Raw genomic sequence first — 12,751 nt, 5'->3', positions numbered from 1 at the left:
AAATAATCCATCTCTGAGTGGAACGATAGAGTAGAGTTAATGCACCTTAGCACCTAATTTTACCAGGCATTGACTTAGAAACCAAGGATAAGAGCTCCATATATTTGTGAACTTGGTGGAAGTTGAGAAGGATGGCGAAAGAGAGAGAATGGATGTAAAAATATGAGTAGAGGATTGCTTTAATTTGAACAGCCTTGTTTTTTAGTGCTCTGAATAAGGATAGGAAAAAAAAAGGTTAGTATTTACTGGAATTGCTATTTTTAAGTCATTCAAGGTTAGTGACAAATTTCAACTGTCACACATAAAAGGTCTTATTTATATAAAAAACTTGATATGGCCTGTGTAAATTCAAGAAACCCAAAAGGCCTGATAGCTGGTTTTTTCTCGTGGGTTCAGTCTGTCACTTACTCTATGATGTATTTGGCTTTAGAATCCTAACAGCCTTGAGCTATCATTCTAAGCAAGGTAAAATATATCTAGATAGCTAGGACAACGATGAGTTTTAGTCTGTATTTATCATACCTTTACAAGCAAACTAGATGCCACCAAACAGCTTAAAGGAATGAGAAGAAAGCACATGACCGGAAGGGCACACGGACATGGGACTTGGAACTGTCAGGGCACGTACCTGTTGGAATGAACGCTGTGTGTTGCTGCAGCTGTGCGCTGGTAAGAGCTTGCTGGTAGTGCAAGACGCTGGGATTAAAGACCGTGCTGGCACCGTTGCTTTTTTCAAGTGCTTGTCTCTTTGGTAAAGGATGAAGAGCACCAGGAGGAAAGGCCTAGAAGTGAAGAATGGATAAGATATGTATATCTCAAAGTAAACATACTTTCAGTGTCCACAGAGATCATCAATTGCAACATTATTTTTAAAAATGACAGCTAAGGAGATGCCTCTGCCATGCACCTTAATTTAAACAGCGGCAATGTCGAAGAGTGAGAATTCATTACTGAGAGCGAAAGCATGATTTCTGTAACCCCAAACAGTAGCATCTCAACTAAGGAAAAGAAAACTATCAAGCAACAACCAAAAAAACGGCTTCAGCTTTTAAAGGAGTTAAACTATTCTAAGGGGGAAAGAAGCATTTGTGTTATTATTAATACCTACTGTTTTCTTAACTAAATGGCAATTTCCTGAATTTAAAGGTTAATAATTATAATGAGCCAAGTAACTTAAATTTGCTTCACTCTTTAGGAAAAGGTGTTAAAATTTGTTAGGATTAATTTACTTCACATACTACAACATATGAAAATGAAATGGCTAAACACCTTATTGAATTTTTTTCACTAATCAATAGTAATGATCATTTGCAACCAATAGTTTACAAGTAATACAAATCTCAAGATGGTTCTCTGAAAAGCTACATGCAAAGCGAAAGGTGAAAGGTCAAAGTACCAGGTCTACAGATGCTTCGAGAGGTCGCTTCATTGCTTTGGCAGTCGACTGAGTCTTTTAATAACAGGCAGCGAGCACATGATGGCAGTGGGCCAATGGGATTCAAGCGAATTAACATACAGGTAAACAGCAAGCAGAGGTGCATCATGGGAACGGCATTGCATTGTGGATAGGTGAGAAGGAAAAAAATATTCTGAATGCAATATACAACGTACAAAACACTAGGCATGCACAACAACAAAAATGTTCTCTAAAGAAATGAATATTACACCTTAAATTAGTATTGAAGCAAAAATGCATCTACTATACCTTAGTTAAAAGCATATAAGAGAGTAAAATATAGATGTTTGAAATTCAGGAAAGTTAATCAAAACAGCAGCTTGCATACACACCATAAGCATTTTTTATATTGCTTCAGAAAAAAATGCAAAACTTTGAAGGGCCGTAGGACTGAAGAACTTCTGATAAGTTAGTTTTCAAATATGAAATCATGAATACACTGAGTCTAAGATCCAAGTCAAAAGAAGATAACATCTTCAACTTGTATTAAAGTAATTTTTATTGAAGATGTAGCCTAACAAAATGAAGAGGCAAATTGAGACAAAAAATTCAGGCAAAAAAATATTCAAACACAAGATTATTTGGGCAAAACTGTTTGGGTTTGGATTTTGATTTTTTTGTCTGACTCGTGGATAATTGTCTCAGTTCTTCTCTTCATTCTGCTCATGTGGATCTGGCAATGTGGAATAAGTTTCCAAGCTTGACAAGTTTTGAATTTGAATAGTAATTTTCTCAACTTTCCCACTTTTATTCCATCATACTGTTTCTAGTGACTAACTTATCATCCATTCCATGTTTTCCACTACATTTGAAATAATAATTCAATTTATCTCAAGCAACTTACCGGATTACACTAAGAAAATACCTTTAAAAAAGGTATTTAGTGTCTTCAGGTATCAAAATAATTTATATTTAATAATTCTGTTTGTATTCTTAGCTACTATCAGTGACCAACCCAGTTAATGAGATGTGGAATTCTTGGCTAGAACAAGTACAACAGCTAAAAATAGCCAACAGCTGAAAAATAGCAAAGAACTGCTTAAAATAGTAGAAATAAAGTAGTGTCTTTAACTTATAACCACACTTTGGGGCAGATAGTTTCATTTAAACAGTTGAAATAATAACAAATATTGATTGATTTAGACGATGGAAAAATTTTCCTATTCTTTGGTAATTGTAAAAAAATCTAAAAATTCTATGATGGAATTCTGTGAAAATAAGGAAATTCAAGTGAATAAGTTTCAATGCAAATAAAAAATGAAAATACCCCTTTTCTATGTTTAGCACAATAGGTAAATCCCTAAGGTTTGTATAATAAATACAAAATGTTATATTCTAAAATTCTGAGTTAGAACTATGATATCTGAAATAAAATGGGATAGCATTAAGCCCTCAAAATGGGAAACAATTAATGATATTTTCCTTGGCAAAGAAAGAGTTGTTGGTCACCATTTGGTGATTTAGGATTCAAAGTATTGAGATGATAGGAGACAAAACGAAAAGCTATGGCGGAAGAGACTGGGATTAAAGTGAGGAAAAGACTAGGCAGGGAAGTGGTTAGGAATGGCCAATGTAGAAAATGTTTTGGAAGGCAGTCTTGATAGAGGCCATTGGGTAATATGAAATCATTGTTCTGAAGATAGAATTGTGAATGTTTAAAAAATCCAACAAGCTCCACAATAGGAAAGCTTCTTTGTACTGAATATTCTTCCCTCAAATGTAAGTTTGCCATTATGTAAGTTGCACACCACCACTTTTGTTTAAAATCTTTCATTCCTGTATAGTTTTACATTGCTAAATAATGCATTTTTAGCTTCAACTCATCTGTGCTAACTATATAAGGCTACAGAGCCTGTTCTTATAAAGTACACTGAGAACATTAACTGGATGGTTAGATTCAAAATCATTTTGGCCTCAACTCTCTGGATTTGATTCTTCCCTTTGCTTTTCAAGTTCTTGGGAGTTAACAGAACAAATCTACCATTGGGTTGATCTTTTCTAATACGTTAACTAGAGGAGTGATGATGTCTCCAAAGGCTAGCATAAATGAACAAAATTTTGATTTAACAAAGCATCATTTAATGAAGTCTCCAAATAGAAAAAAAAAAATTTCTTCCAAGGATAGTCACTTGGAAGGTTAACGTATTCTTTTTCATGATCTGTTTGATGACACTTAAATTTCCACAGAAATGATAATAATCTAGGAATGTAAAGAAACTGAGAGCTCTAAACTGAGCTGGGCAGTGATAGCATTTCCCTTTCTGCCACTCCATCTTGGGGGCTGTCTTTACTAGATGCAAATACTTTGTCTTTTCAAGGAAACACTAAGGTCTTAGAGTGTTGAGCATACATATCCTGTATACTTCACACTTTGAAGCACATGTGTAGAATATATTTTTAAAAAATCTGTATGGCTAATTGTAATACTCTTTTTGTGCATGGATGTTCTGTTTTAGAGAATATTACCTGACTGCAGGCATATATTTACCTATATTGAAAGATCTTCAGGCTTAGAACAGACCTGAGAAGTCACGAAGCCTGGTGCATCTTGTGAGCTTCCACAGGCACTTCTGCAGAGAAACAGGTTTCCTTTAACTGAATCCCTACTATGTGCCACACACTTGGCAGCCGTTCTTCCGGGCCTCACCAATATTTCTGATCCTCTGGCCTCTCTGGGCCTCCTCCTGGTTTGTGTACATGCAGCCAGGTTCTCCTTTTTCTGGATCAAAGAACAATCCAACTGCAAGTCAAGGCGAGCAAACCAAGGACCAGGAAGCCCTGACAACAATAATCAGAGCCGTCACTTTCACGTGGAAGAAACAGATATGGAAATATGGATGGAATTCCAAGTTCCTGTAACGTTTTCCTGAACAATTGAAACTTATCTAGCTGATGGCAGCTGGTCCTGTTTCCACTTACAAAATCCCTTATCTCCTTGCATAGCCCCAATTTGGTGTGTGTGAAGAAAAGACTGCTTGCTTGAAGATCTGATACCCTTTGTGTTAAAATTACCAAAGAGAAGCTCTGCTGGCTTATTTTCACATTTAAAAAATTCCAGTGAGGATAATGCTTATGTTTCAAGAGGTACTATAAAAGAAGAAGGCTCTAAAGGAAACACATGTCTCTTTTTCTGGAACCAAGCTTTAAATTCGTTTTCAGGGTTCAATTAGTCAAAAGAAGGGGAAATCCCTGGACGATAATAAAAATTGCACTGCAGAAATTCTTTGTGTTCAGATATGGAGCCCAGGTGAATGGAATATTAATATCTTCTGACTGTAATCGTCACTCCCATCTATTCTTTTAAATAAGGAAATAATAGTTTATCTTCAGTGTATGGAGAATCTTGCTACTAGAGTAAGAATACTTTGACTTTCATCCAGTGGCATCTAAGCTGGTTTCAAATGAGCCTTTCACTTCAAGTAAAAAGGCCTGACAGATTCAGTAATTTTCATGTCATTGTCAGAAGGAAGCTGGCTTTTGTTCTGAACTTGCATTCCTTTGCGTTGTCTATGACAATGCTGCACGATCCCCTGAAATATCAGAACTCCCATTTTGGGCACAGTGTAACAATCCAGGAAACTATGGTAACTAAATATACTGACATTCACTGGGATAACCTTCCTGCATCTTGATGAGCACGATATGAAAACTCGCAGAAGGCTCATGGAAGAGCATAGTCTTGATTTAAAGCACTCAGGCTGAAGAATGACGTGTGTGTACATGCTCATTTTTTGTCTTATCTCCATAACCCAGGTCATCAACTATTGACATATACTAGGTGCATTTATTCTCCTTCAGTGACTTAAGTATATATTGACTGCAGATGTTAGAAGTGGTACTTCTAGGAAACGGAGATAAAGTCTCAGATAAATTCAGGGCTCAGCCCTAAGGTCACTATTAATACTGGTGGTTTATGGTATTAACAGGTATTTAAGGTATAGGGACTAATTTCTTTATATTCTCAGAACCCCATCTCATACCCTGGTGGCCAGAGATGGCCACTGTGACCCAGGCTGAACCAGTCATAGCATGCTGTTATTCTGAGCACTAGGGAAGCCACAAGATAACCCTTAACGGGCTTATTTCCTAATTGGAGCTGGTGTAGAAGATACTGTTTTTTCTCCTGTCAAAAGATGTAAGAATGTATCCCTCCAGGTGTCCAAAGAACAGTCACTGTTGTATGGAGAAGCTGGTCTGAGATAATGGAGCTGATATGGCAAGAGAGGCAGAAAAGAGAGAGAGACCTACCAGTTTTCAAGCATCTGGACCCAGCTGTCACTGAGCTTTCTCTTAGCTCTGTGCTTCTGGAGGGCACTACATGATCTAGCAAAGTCCAGCTTTTTCATTTAAACTACTTCAGTTGGGTTTTTGTCTCTTGCAACCAGAGTCCTGACTAACCTTAGGGATATCCTTGATAGCTAGTTATGACTTATAATATTAGTTCAGTGGAAAAATGTGTTCTTTGTGCCCAACAATCAGAATACCAGTTAGGAAAAATTGGGCTGACCTAAAAGAATGATTTTAATGAAAAAAACTTTACTTCTCATAGGCTGAGATCTTCACTAAGCAGATGGTACGACTGATTCTACTCTGGAGAAATATATAAAAGCCCTCATTTGCTCACTAAAAGAATTAGTTTTCATCAGCATTAAGTAACCAATTTACTCTCCCCCTCAACCACCCTTCCCAATTATAATCAGTTTTGAAAACCACTCTTGTACTATAACAAAAAATGGGAGAATTTCTTTATACTGTAGTGTCTTATGTGGATGTGTACATCCCCACATAGAACCTGACACATTCAGAAAAATAACTGTTATGTCCAATGACATAAGAATGAGAAGGACATGAGGAATAGCACTAAAGAAACAGGGTCTCTGAGAAGAAACAGTGAGTGAGATGAAGGACCCAGCACTCCAGAGGTATCATACTAAGCAGCGAGCACGCTAAGGCAGGCAGGCTCTGTGCCTCTTTTTCTATTCCTGTTGCTTGTCCAGGACTTCCTGAACATTTGGGGAAAGAATATTGAATAACATGAACTTGTTTGTATAACAGCTACCCTTGCGTTTTGATCGTTATCAGTGCCTGAGGTGTCGGTCACTAGTCAGAACATTGTGTTTTAAGCCATGCTTTTCACCTCTGAAGCCCCATCCCTCTCCTAAGGGAGGACTGGCCTCTGAGTCTTTCATGCCCCACTGGACCACATTCGGCATTTCCATCCTGCCGCTGAGGAACATGATCTCTCTCACTCGCCTCCAAGCTCCTGGAAGCATGGAAACTGCCTAATTTAGTTATCCTATCTAGCAAGTGTCTTAACATGAACGAATGACCTCACCCTGCCTATTGTGTTTTAAAATAGGCTTCTGATAAGCCAGAGATCTCACATTAAGACAAATTAATTAGAAACTTTTACAACCCAGTGTGTTGGTTCTCAAATTTTGCTGCACATTGGAATCCCTTGGGAGGTTAAAAAAAAAAAAAAAAGGCCACTGCTGCTACACCCAGACCAATTAAATAAGTAACTGGACGGAGGGACTGATGTTAGAACCTTTCAAGACCCCTCAAGTAATTCCTGAATATAGCCAAATTTGAGAACCAGTGTTCTAGCAGGTGCTTCTCAAATGTTAATGCGTATGTATATAGACACCTGGGGGTATTTTAAAATTAGAATCCGGGTCCCAAAGGGCTGGAGCTGTACGGGGATCCCACGTGATGCGGGTGAGCCTGCTTCCCGTCTCTAAGGGTCACAGGACAATGACTCAGGGGCTCGGGGCTTGGTTACAGCACCTCCCCCTTCCCCCCTTTTTTAAGGCACCAGCCAGAACAACTCCATTGTCATGCGCTTCGTCACTTGATGTTCTCAATGATTTCATTTAGAGGAGTTAAGTTTGAAGCATCGCCCTCGGGATAAGTAAAAGAAAAGGGGGAAACAGGAACAGGGGAGAGCCGGGTGCTGGCTGGTCTCCTGCTGCCTGCGAGCGCGCCGCAGGGCTGCTCCCCCGGCGGCTCCGCGGCAGCGCGCGGCCTGCTTGCCCACTGCCGGCCCGGGGGCGCGCCTCCCTGTTCGCTCCCAGCCGGGGCCCCGCTCGGAGGAGGAGCCCACGGCCGCCCGGTCTCGGAGCAGACCTGGACGGGGCAGGACGCTCGCCCGGCGCCTCGGCCCACCTGCGCCTTAGGGATTTACTTATTGTGCCGAAGAAGGGAAGGAGGGCCACGAAACGAAACGAAACGGAACAAAAAGGGGAAACAACAGAACTTAGGCAGCGGAGCAGCAGGAGTAGCAGGCTTGCCTATCCCCCGTGGGAAAGCGCCTAAGTCCCGGGGCGGAGGCGCCGCTGCGGGCGGAGCAAGGTGCGCGGCGCGCGCCCCACTTACCATGACTGTGGCCGCGGCCGCGGCTGCCTGGGCGGCCACCGCGGCCTGGTTGGCTTGGTGCTGCGCAGCTTTGATTTTGGCCTGCAAGTGTGCAGGAGGGTGAAAATATTTGCATTTCTCCCTCATGCAACGCCCCTTTATGTAATCCATACAAACGGTTACGGTGTTGTCATTTGTGTCGATCATGGTGCTGTCGGCGGGGTGTGCAAAGCGGCAGTCGGTCTCTCCCCGGGCGCAGTTGCCTCGCTGGAACTCCCTGCATACCTAGGACACAGGGGAAGAAGAGCGGATGATGCAGGCCAAAGCCCGAAGGCCGTCGGAAACTGTACCTCTGCGAGCGCAGCCATTCAGGTTCAAAAAATAATAAAGGAATAAATGTTTCCTTTCTGTTAATGGTGGCTTTTGCACCATTTACAGTAAAAATCTGATTACCCAGAACTCAACTCACCAGCATCCCCAATAATCAGAAATAAACTAATTTTGAGTCTTGCTTTGCTTCACCCTTTTTTCTGGGGCCAGAACTATAGTGAGAAAATAAGTGAAATTCTGCAGTTTAGCAAAAATAGCAAAGAAAAATTAACAAAATCTTCATTGTTTCTGGATTTTACACACATACACACACACACACACACACACACACACACACAACTCTGGGATGCTATAGGGCTTTTGTATCGAGGGATAATTTCACCATAGATTAAGGTCACAGTCACCCAACTCCAAAAAGAATGGGGCAAATGGTAAACCTGCTCCTCCTGTCTTGAGGATGGGAAATGCAGGCAGGGTGAATCTGAGTGCTCCAGTGTGCCCTTAGGTCTTCCCTGCTCCACCAAGGTAACTTGGGCTTAAAAATGTAAATTAGAACTACACGAAAATGCCAAAACTTCCATTGAAGGTCACTATACCATTTTTTTGATAGCACAGAAATAAGACAAAATAAAAGATAAAAAGGAGAGAAATAGGGGAAGAGATAAAGGAAAAGAAATAAACGGGGGAAGTCAATAGAGTTTAGAGTGTTGATGTGCTTTGTGTTTTTATTCCTTAATCCTTAGTTATCCTAAAATCTCTAAATAGAATGTGCCATCCTTTGAAAATTCTGTTGGATCAAGAGTTTAGCATATAAAGTTTTCTTTTGAATTAATTCTGCACTTACTATTGATAACATGACTAACATATATACATGATACTTGTATTTACAAATTTCCTTAGCAGGGAGGAATTACGAGCAACATTTCAAGTTATTTCCTCTTTAGCTCCAATTCCAGAGTCAAGAGGTTTAAGTGTGGTTCACATCTCGATCATCAGTGACTTTATACGAAGAGTTATTGACATGACATTCAGTCCTTGTGAAAGTCAAATACTTGTGAAAGTCAAAAAGTATTTGGGAAATACTTTGACTGACTAGTGGCCAAGAGAGTTTGAAGGGTAAACAGATAAATCACAAGACTGTTAACTTCTTCCTCCTACTTTGGATATTGGCTAACATCCCATCTTTAGTTCACCAAATGTACAAAATAAAAGTACTAAGACATTTCCCCAGATTCTGAGTAAGCCTGCCTCTATAAATGGAATGACTAAGATTGCATCAGAGGTATAGACCCTCCATTAAGCATTTACCCAGGGGCTCTATGTGCAGCCCACCTCATTCCTGGTTTGAAATGAACTGAACGCTGCTCTTTTAAAGTCATTGTGAATCATTTTTACATATGTCTTTGTCTACCAGTCCTGTTGGGAAGGACAATTTGTTCCCAACTAGGGTGATTTAATTTGTTTTCTAAACTCCTGGGTCATGTACTGAACACTAAAGCTCCATGGGTCCAGCAGGTGGAGCCCAAAACACTTTTCCTGTCCTATGAAAGGTTTGTTCAATATTCACAGGGATAGGTTAGATCAAAACAGTAGCGATTAGAGTTTATCGTCTTTTCATTTGGGGATTCACATACTCTAGATAGAAGCTGACAATAGGCAGCAACATTTTATTGCTCTCAGATTTATTGGGTAAATATTTAAACAAATGCACATTAAAAGAATACTACATTAAGCACAATGTACATCCTTACCATACATAAATTACCGAACAACTTTAATTGGTGGTGGAATTAAAGAAGCTCTTTGAAAAATCTCAGAATCTTTACACACCCATGTAAAATGCTCTATTAAATATCTAGGATATAGTAGTTAACATAAATGGATGAACCTTCTGATTGAGAATTTTGGTCCAGTAAAGTACAGGTAGGTTGGCTTGACTCATGATTTAAAAATTATGTTTTATAAATATATGAACTTGTTTTCTTGACATTTATAGGACACTTGGATTTAAGTTAAAGAAAATATTTCAATCAGTAGCTAAATTTTCCCAGCCTCCATCCAGGTCCCCCAATTACCAACAACACAACCAGGCCTGATACTCTGGAATATTCTAGAGCAGCCATATTAGTTCTTAAAATATTGAAATATAATACCAATTGGTCAATAATCATAGTCTACATACTCCCATCCCTGTTCCCGAGTGTCCCCCATTTCCTTGGCTGCTGGGCTCCTGACTTGCGCATTCCCAACCTTTCCAGGATCCAGCAAAGGCTAATGCCTGGCACAATCCATGACCTTTGGGAGCCACCTCAATGGCCTGCATAAAAATTGACTCAATCATTGGTTGTTAAATATTGTGCCCCTGAACACACATTCAATGCAGCTGACTTCTATTCTTTTTCAAATGACTAATTTCCTTTATACTAAGCCTATTAAATTCAAACCATAGAATTATGAATGCACGGATTTTAGATGAATGCATATGTGTGTGTGGGCATGCTGTTTTCTAAAACTGCACTCACATAGAAGTACACTGCTACCACAGATGCATTTCAAACCACAAATACAATTGAAGTACCTCCAGTTTGTCAGTCCTGAGAAGTTTTTGAGTTGCAGTTGAGCCCGGAACAGTGACGGGTGGACTTCCGGGAACAATCACAGGTGTGGTGGGTAGAATTTCCGTTGGAACTAACCCAACTCCAGGGGTTACAGGTGCTAAGTAAGGAGCAAAGCTAATCGCCGTATTTGTCCCTATTGCGGGACCTACAGGAAAAGTGGGCTGTTAAAGGAAGATAACACAGGACAAAGATTTCTTTAGAATAAAACTTTTGAAAATCATCATTTGAGCAAAATGTATTCATCATATACAAGACTGTATAAGTTGCATACGTCAATGCTGAACTGTGAAAATTCATTCAATTTCCCTGTTTTGTTTTTGCTTAATAAAAATGAAATCCAAAACCACACAAAACAGGAGGCAACATCATAGAAAACTAATTATAGGTAACAGGTTAAATTTTTATTCCTATGAAAGTGTTCTCAAGGAAAGGAAATAATAATTTCACTCTTATTGTTCATCATCCCAGACTATTGAATTTTATAACACTAAGGTAGTAAAATCTATGGAATATTGACCCATAATCTTTGGTTTCTCCTACATGTTTCACAAAAGGGAGAGGAATAAAGAAAAACCTGAGTTTAGTCTGATTTTCAAGTTGACCTAGTTTATATAGTCCCAAAAAGTGGGGATTACTTGAGATTGTATTTGCTCAGACTTACCAGTAAGTTTCCATATTCTATCACTCGTATTCCTCAAATATGCAGTTTTCATATAAGCCTGCCATTTCTTGCTTTAGCTTAACTATGTCCAAAACCAACCTTCCCTTCCTGAAAAGCTGGATGGAAGAGCTTGAACCTTTCAAGTGGTCAATTTTTCAACTGGTCATTAAAAGTTGTTTTGGTTTCTTAGGTTATAAAATCAGTGCAGCAGTCATAAAGGCACAGTACCTTATTAAAGATCTTCTTTATCATTATACTCTTCATCCAGGCACAAGAAGAAATATGCTAGGGGATCAATGGGATGACTAATTTCAAAAGCTGCACCTAAAATTATGCCTTTCAGAAAGGAAATAGTGTACATTTGAGATACAACAAACCTTGCTTCACTTTTAAAGAGCCAGTGTTAAAGACTAAAGATGATAAATATTTTTCCATAAAGTAACTTTTACACGGAATTGGACATGAACGGTTTTTGTTTGTTTGTTGGTTTCTTAGTTATTGGATGGCTTTTAACCTATTTCGTTTGTTTGTTTAGGATCAGTTTTCAGGTATTTGCAATGACATGTTAATGCAATTTTCTAATACTGAACTATGTTGTTGGTTATATCATGTTGCTTCTCTATACACTGTGGGATATACTCCTCTTGTCTATTTATGGTGCTGAATGAGTTGTTGAACATATGGGAAGAATAACAACCTATGTTTATTAAACAAATATCTTGTTGACAGCAGTAACAGAAAAATATCTCTTATAAGTGAAAACAGTGAATTACTGGTGGTTGGTGCACGGAGCGCTTGGAGAGGAAGAGTGGCTGGAGGCGGGGAGAGGCGAGCCTCCTGCCCTTCCAGAGCTGGAGCAGCACTCCCACAAGGAGCTCTGGGATCTTCAAGGCTCAGCCATAAAATTTTTTTCTGGAGAAAGTTGCAACGTGAGATCTCAACATGAGAAATAGATGGCAGTTAGAAAAACAGGTGACTTTCTACAAAGTTTCATATGTGTGTGTTTTCCATTTTCAACCCATCTGAGTCACAATTACAGGAAGCTGTGGTTTTCAGTAATTATAGTTTTTATAATTTAGTACTATTGAAAAAAAGCCAAGTGATTTAAATGGTGTAAAGACTTTATAATGTTAGGACTTTAAAAAAATCGATTTGGAAAGGTCATAAATCACAACAGTTTCAAAGAACTAGCTGAATCAGAAATGCCTTGGGTAGGGAGGACTTCAAAGATAGGGATGTCACAAATTCTGACACCATATGTCTAGGCAGGGGCCTTAAGGTTTGCATTTAAAAAAAATCACTGCATGATATGTGGCCCAGTTTGGGGACCAC

General features: G+C 39.3%; 1 protein-coding gene across 6 annotated transcripts in view; it reads right to left on the bottom strand.

The window, feature by feature from the left end:
- MBNL2 (muscleblind like splicing regulator 2) overlaps positions 1-12,751 on the bottom strand; it is a 159,472-nt gene that overhangs the window by 32,016 nt on the left and 114,705 nt on the right. For 3 of the 6 annotated variants that reach the window (XM_036893879.2, XM_036893882.2, XM_036893881.2), the window contains exons 4-7: positions 10,719-10,919; positions 7,832-8,095; positions 1,397-1,450; positions 629-782 (exon numbers count right to left, since the gene is read on the bottom strand). In XM_036893879.2, the coding sequence (XP_036749774.1) occupies positions 629-782; positions 1,397-1,450; positions 7,832-8,095; positions 10,719-10,919 (673 nt within the window). The remainder of the gene's footprint in view (positions 1-628; positions 783-1,396; positions 1,451-7,831; positions 8,096-10,718; positions 10,920-12,751) is intronic. The other 3 variants (XM_057494492.1, XM_057494493.1, XM_036893884.2) reach the window with 1 other exon arrangement.

Source organism: Manis pentadactyla, chromosome 17 (genome assembly GCF_030020395.1).
Source record: "Manis pentadactyla isolate mManPen7 chromosome 17, mManPen7.hap1, whole genome shotgun sequence".
NCBI lineage: Eukaryota > Metazoa > Chordata > Mammalia > Pholidota > Manidae > Manis > Manis pentadactyla.
Note: the sequence above shows the minus strand (reverse complement) of the source record. Positions and strands in the feature narration are given on the sequence as shown.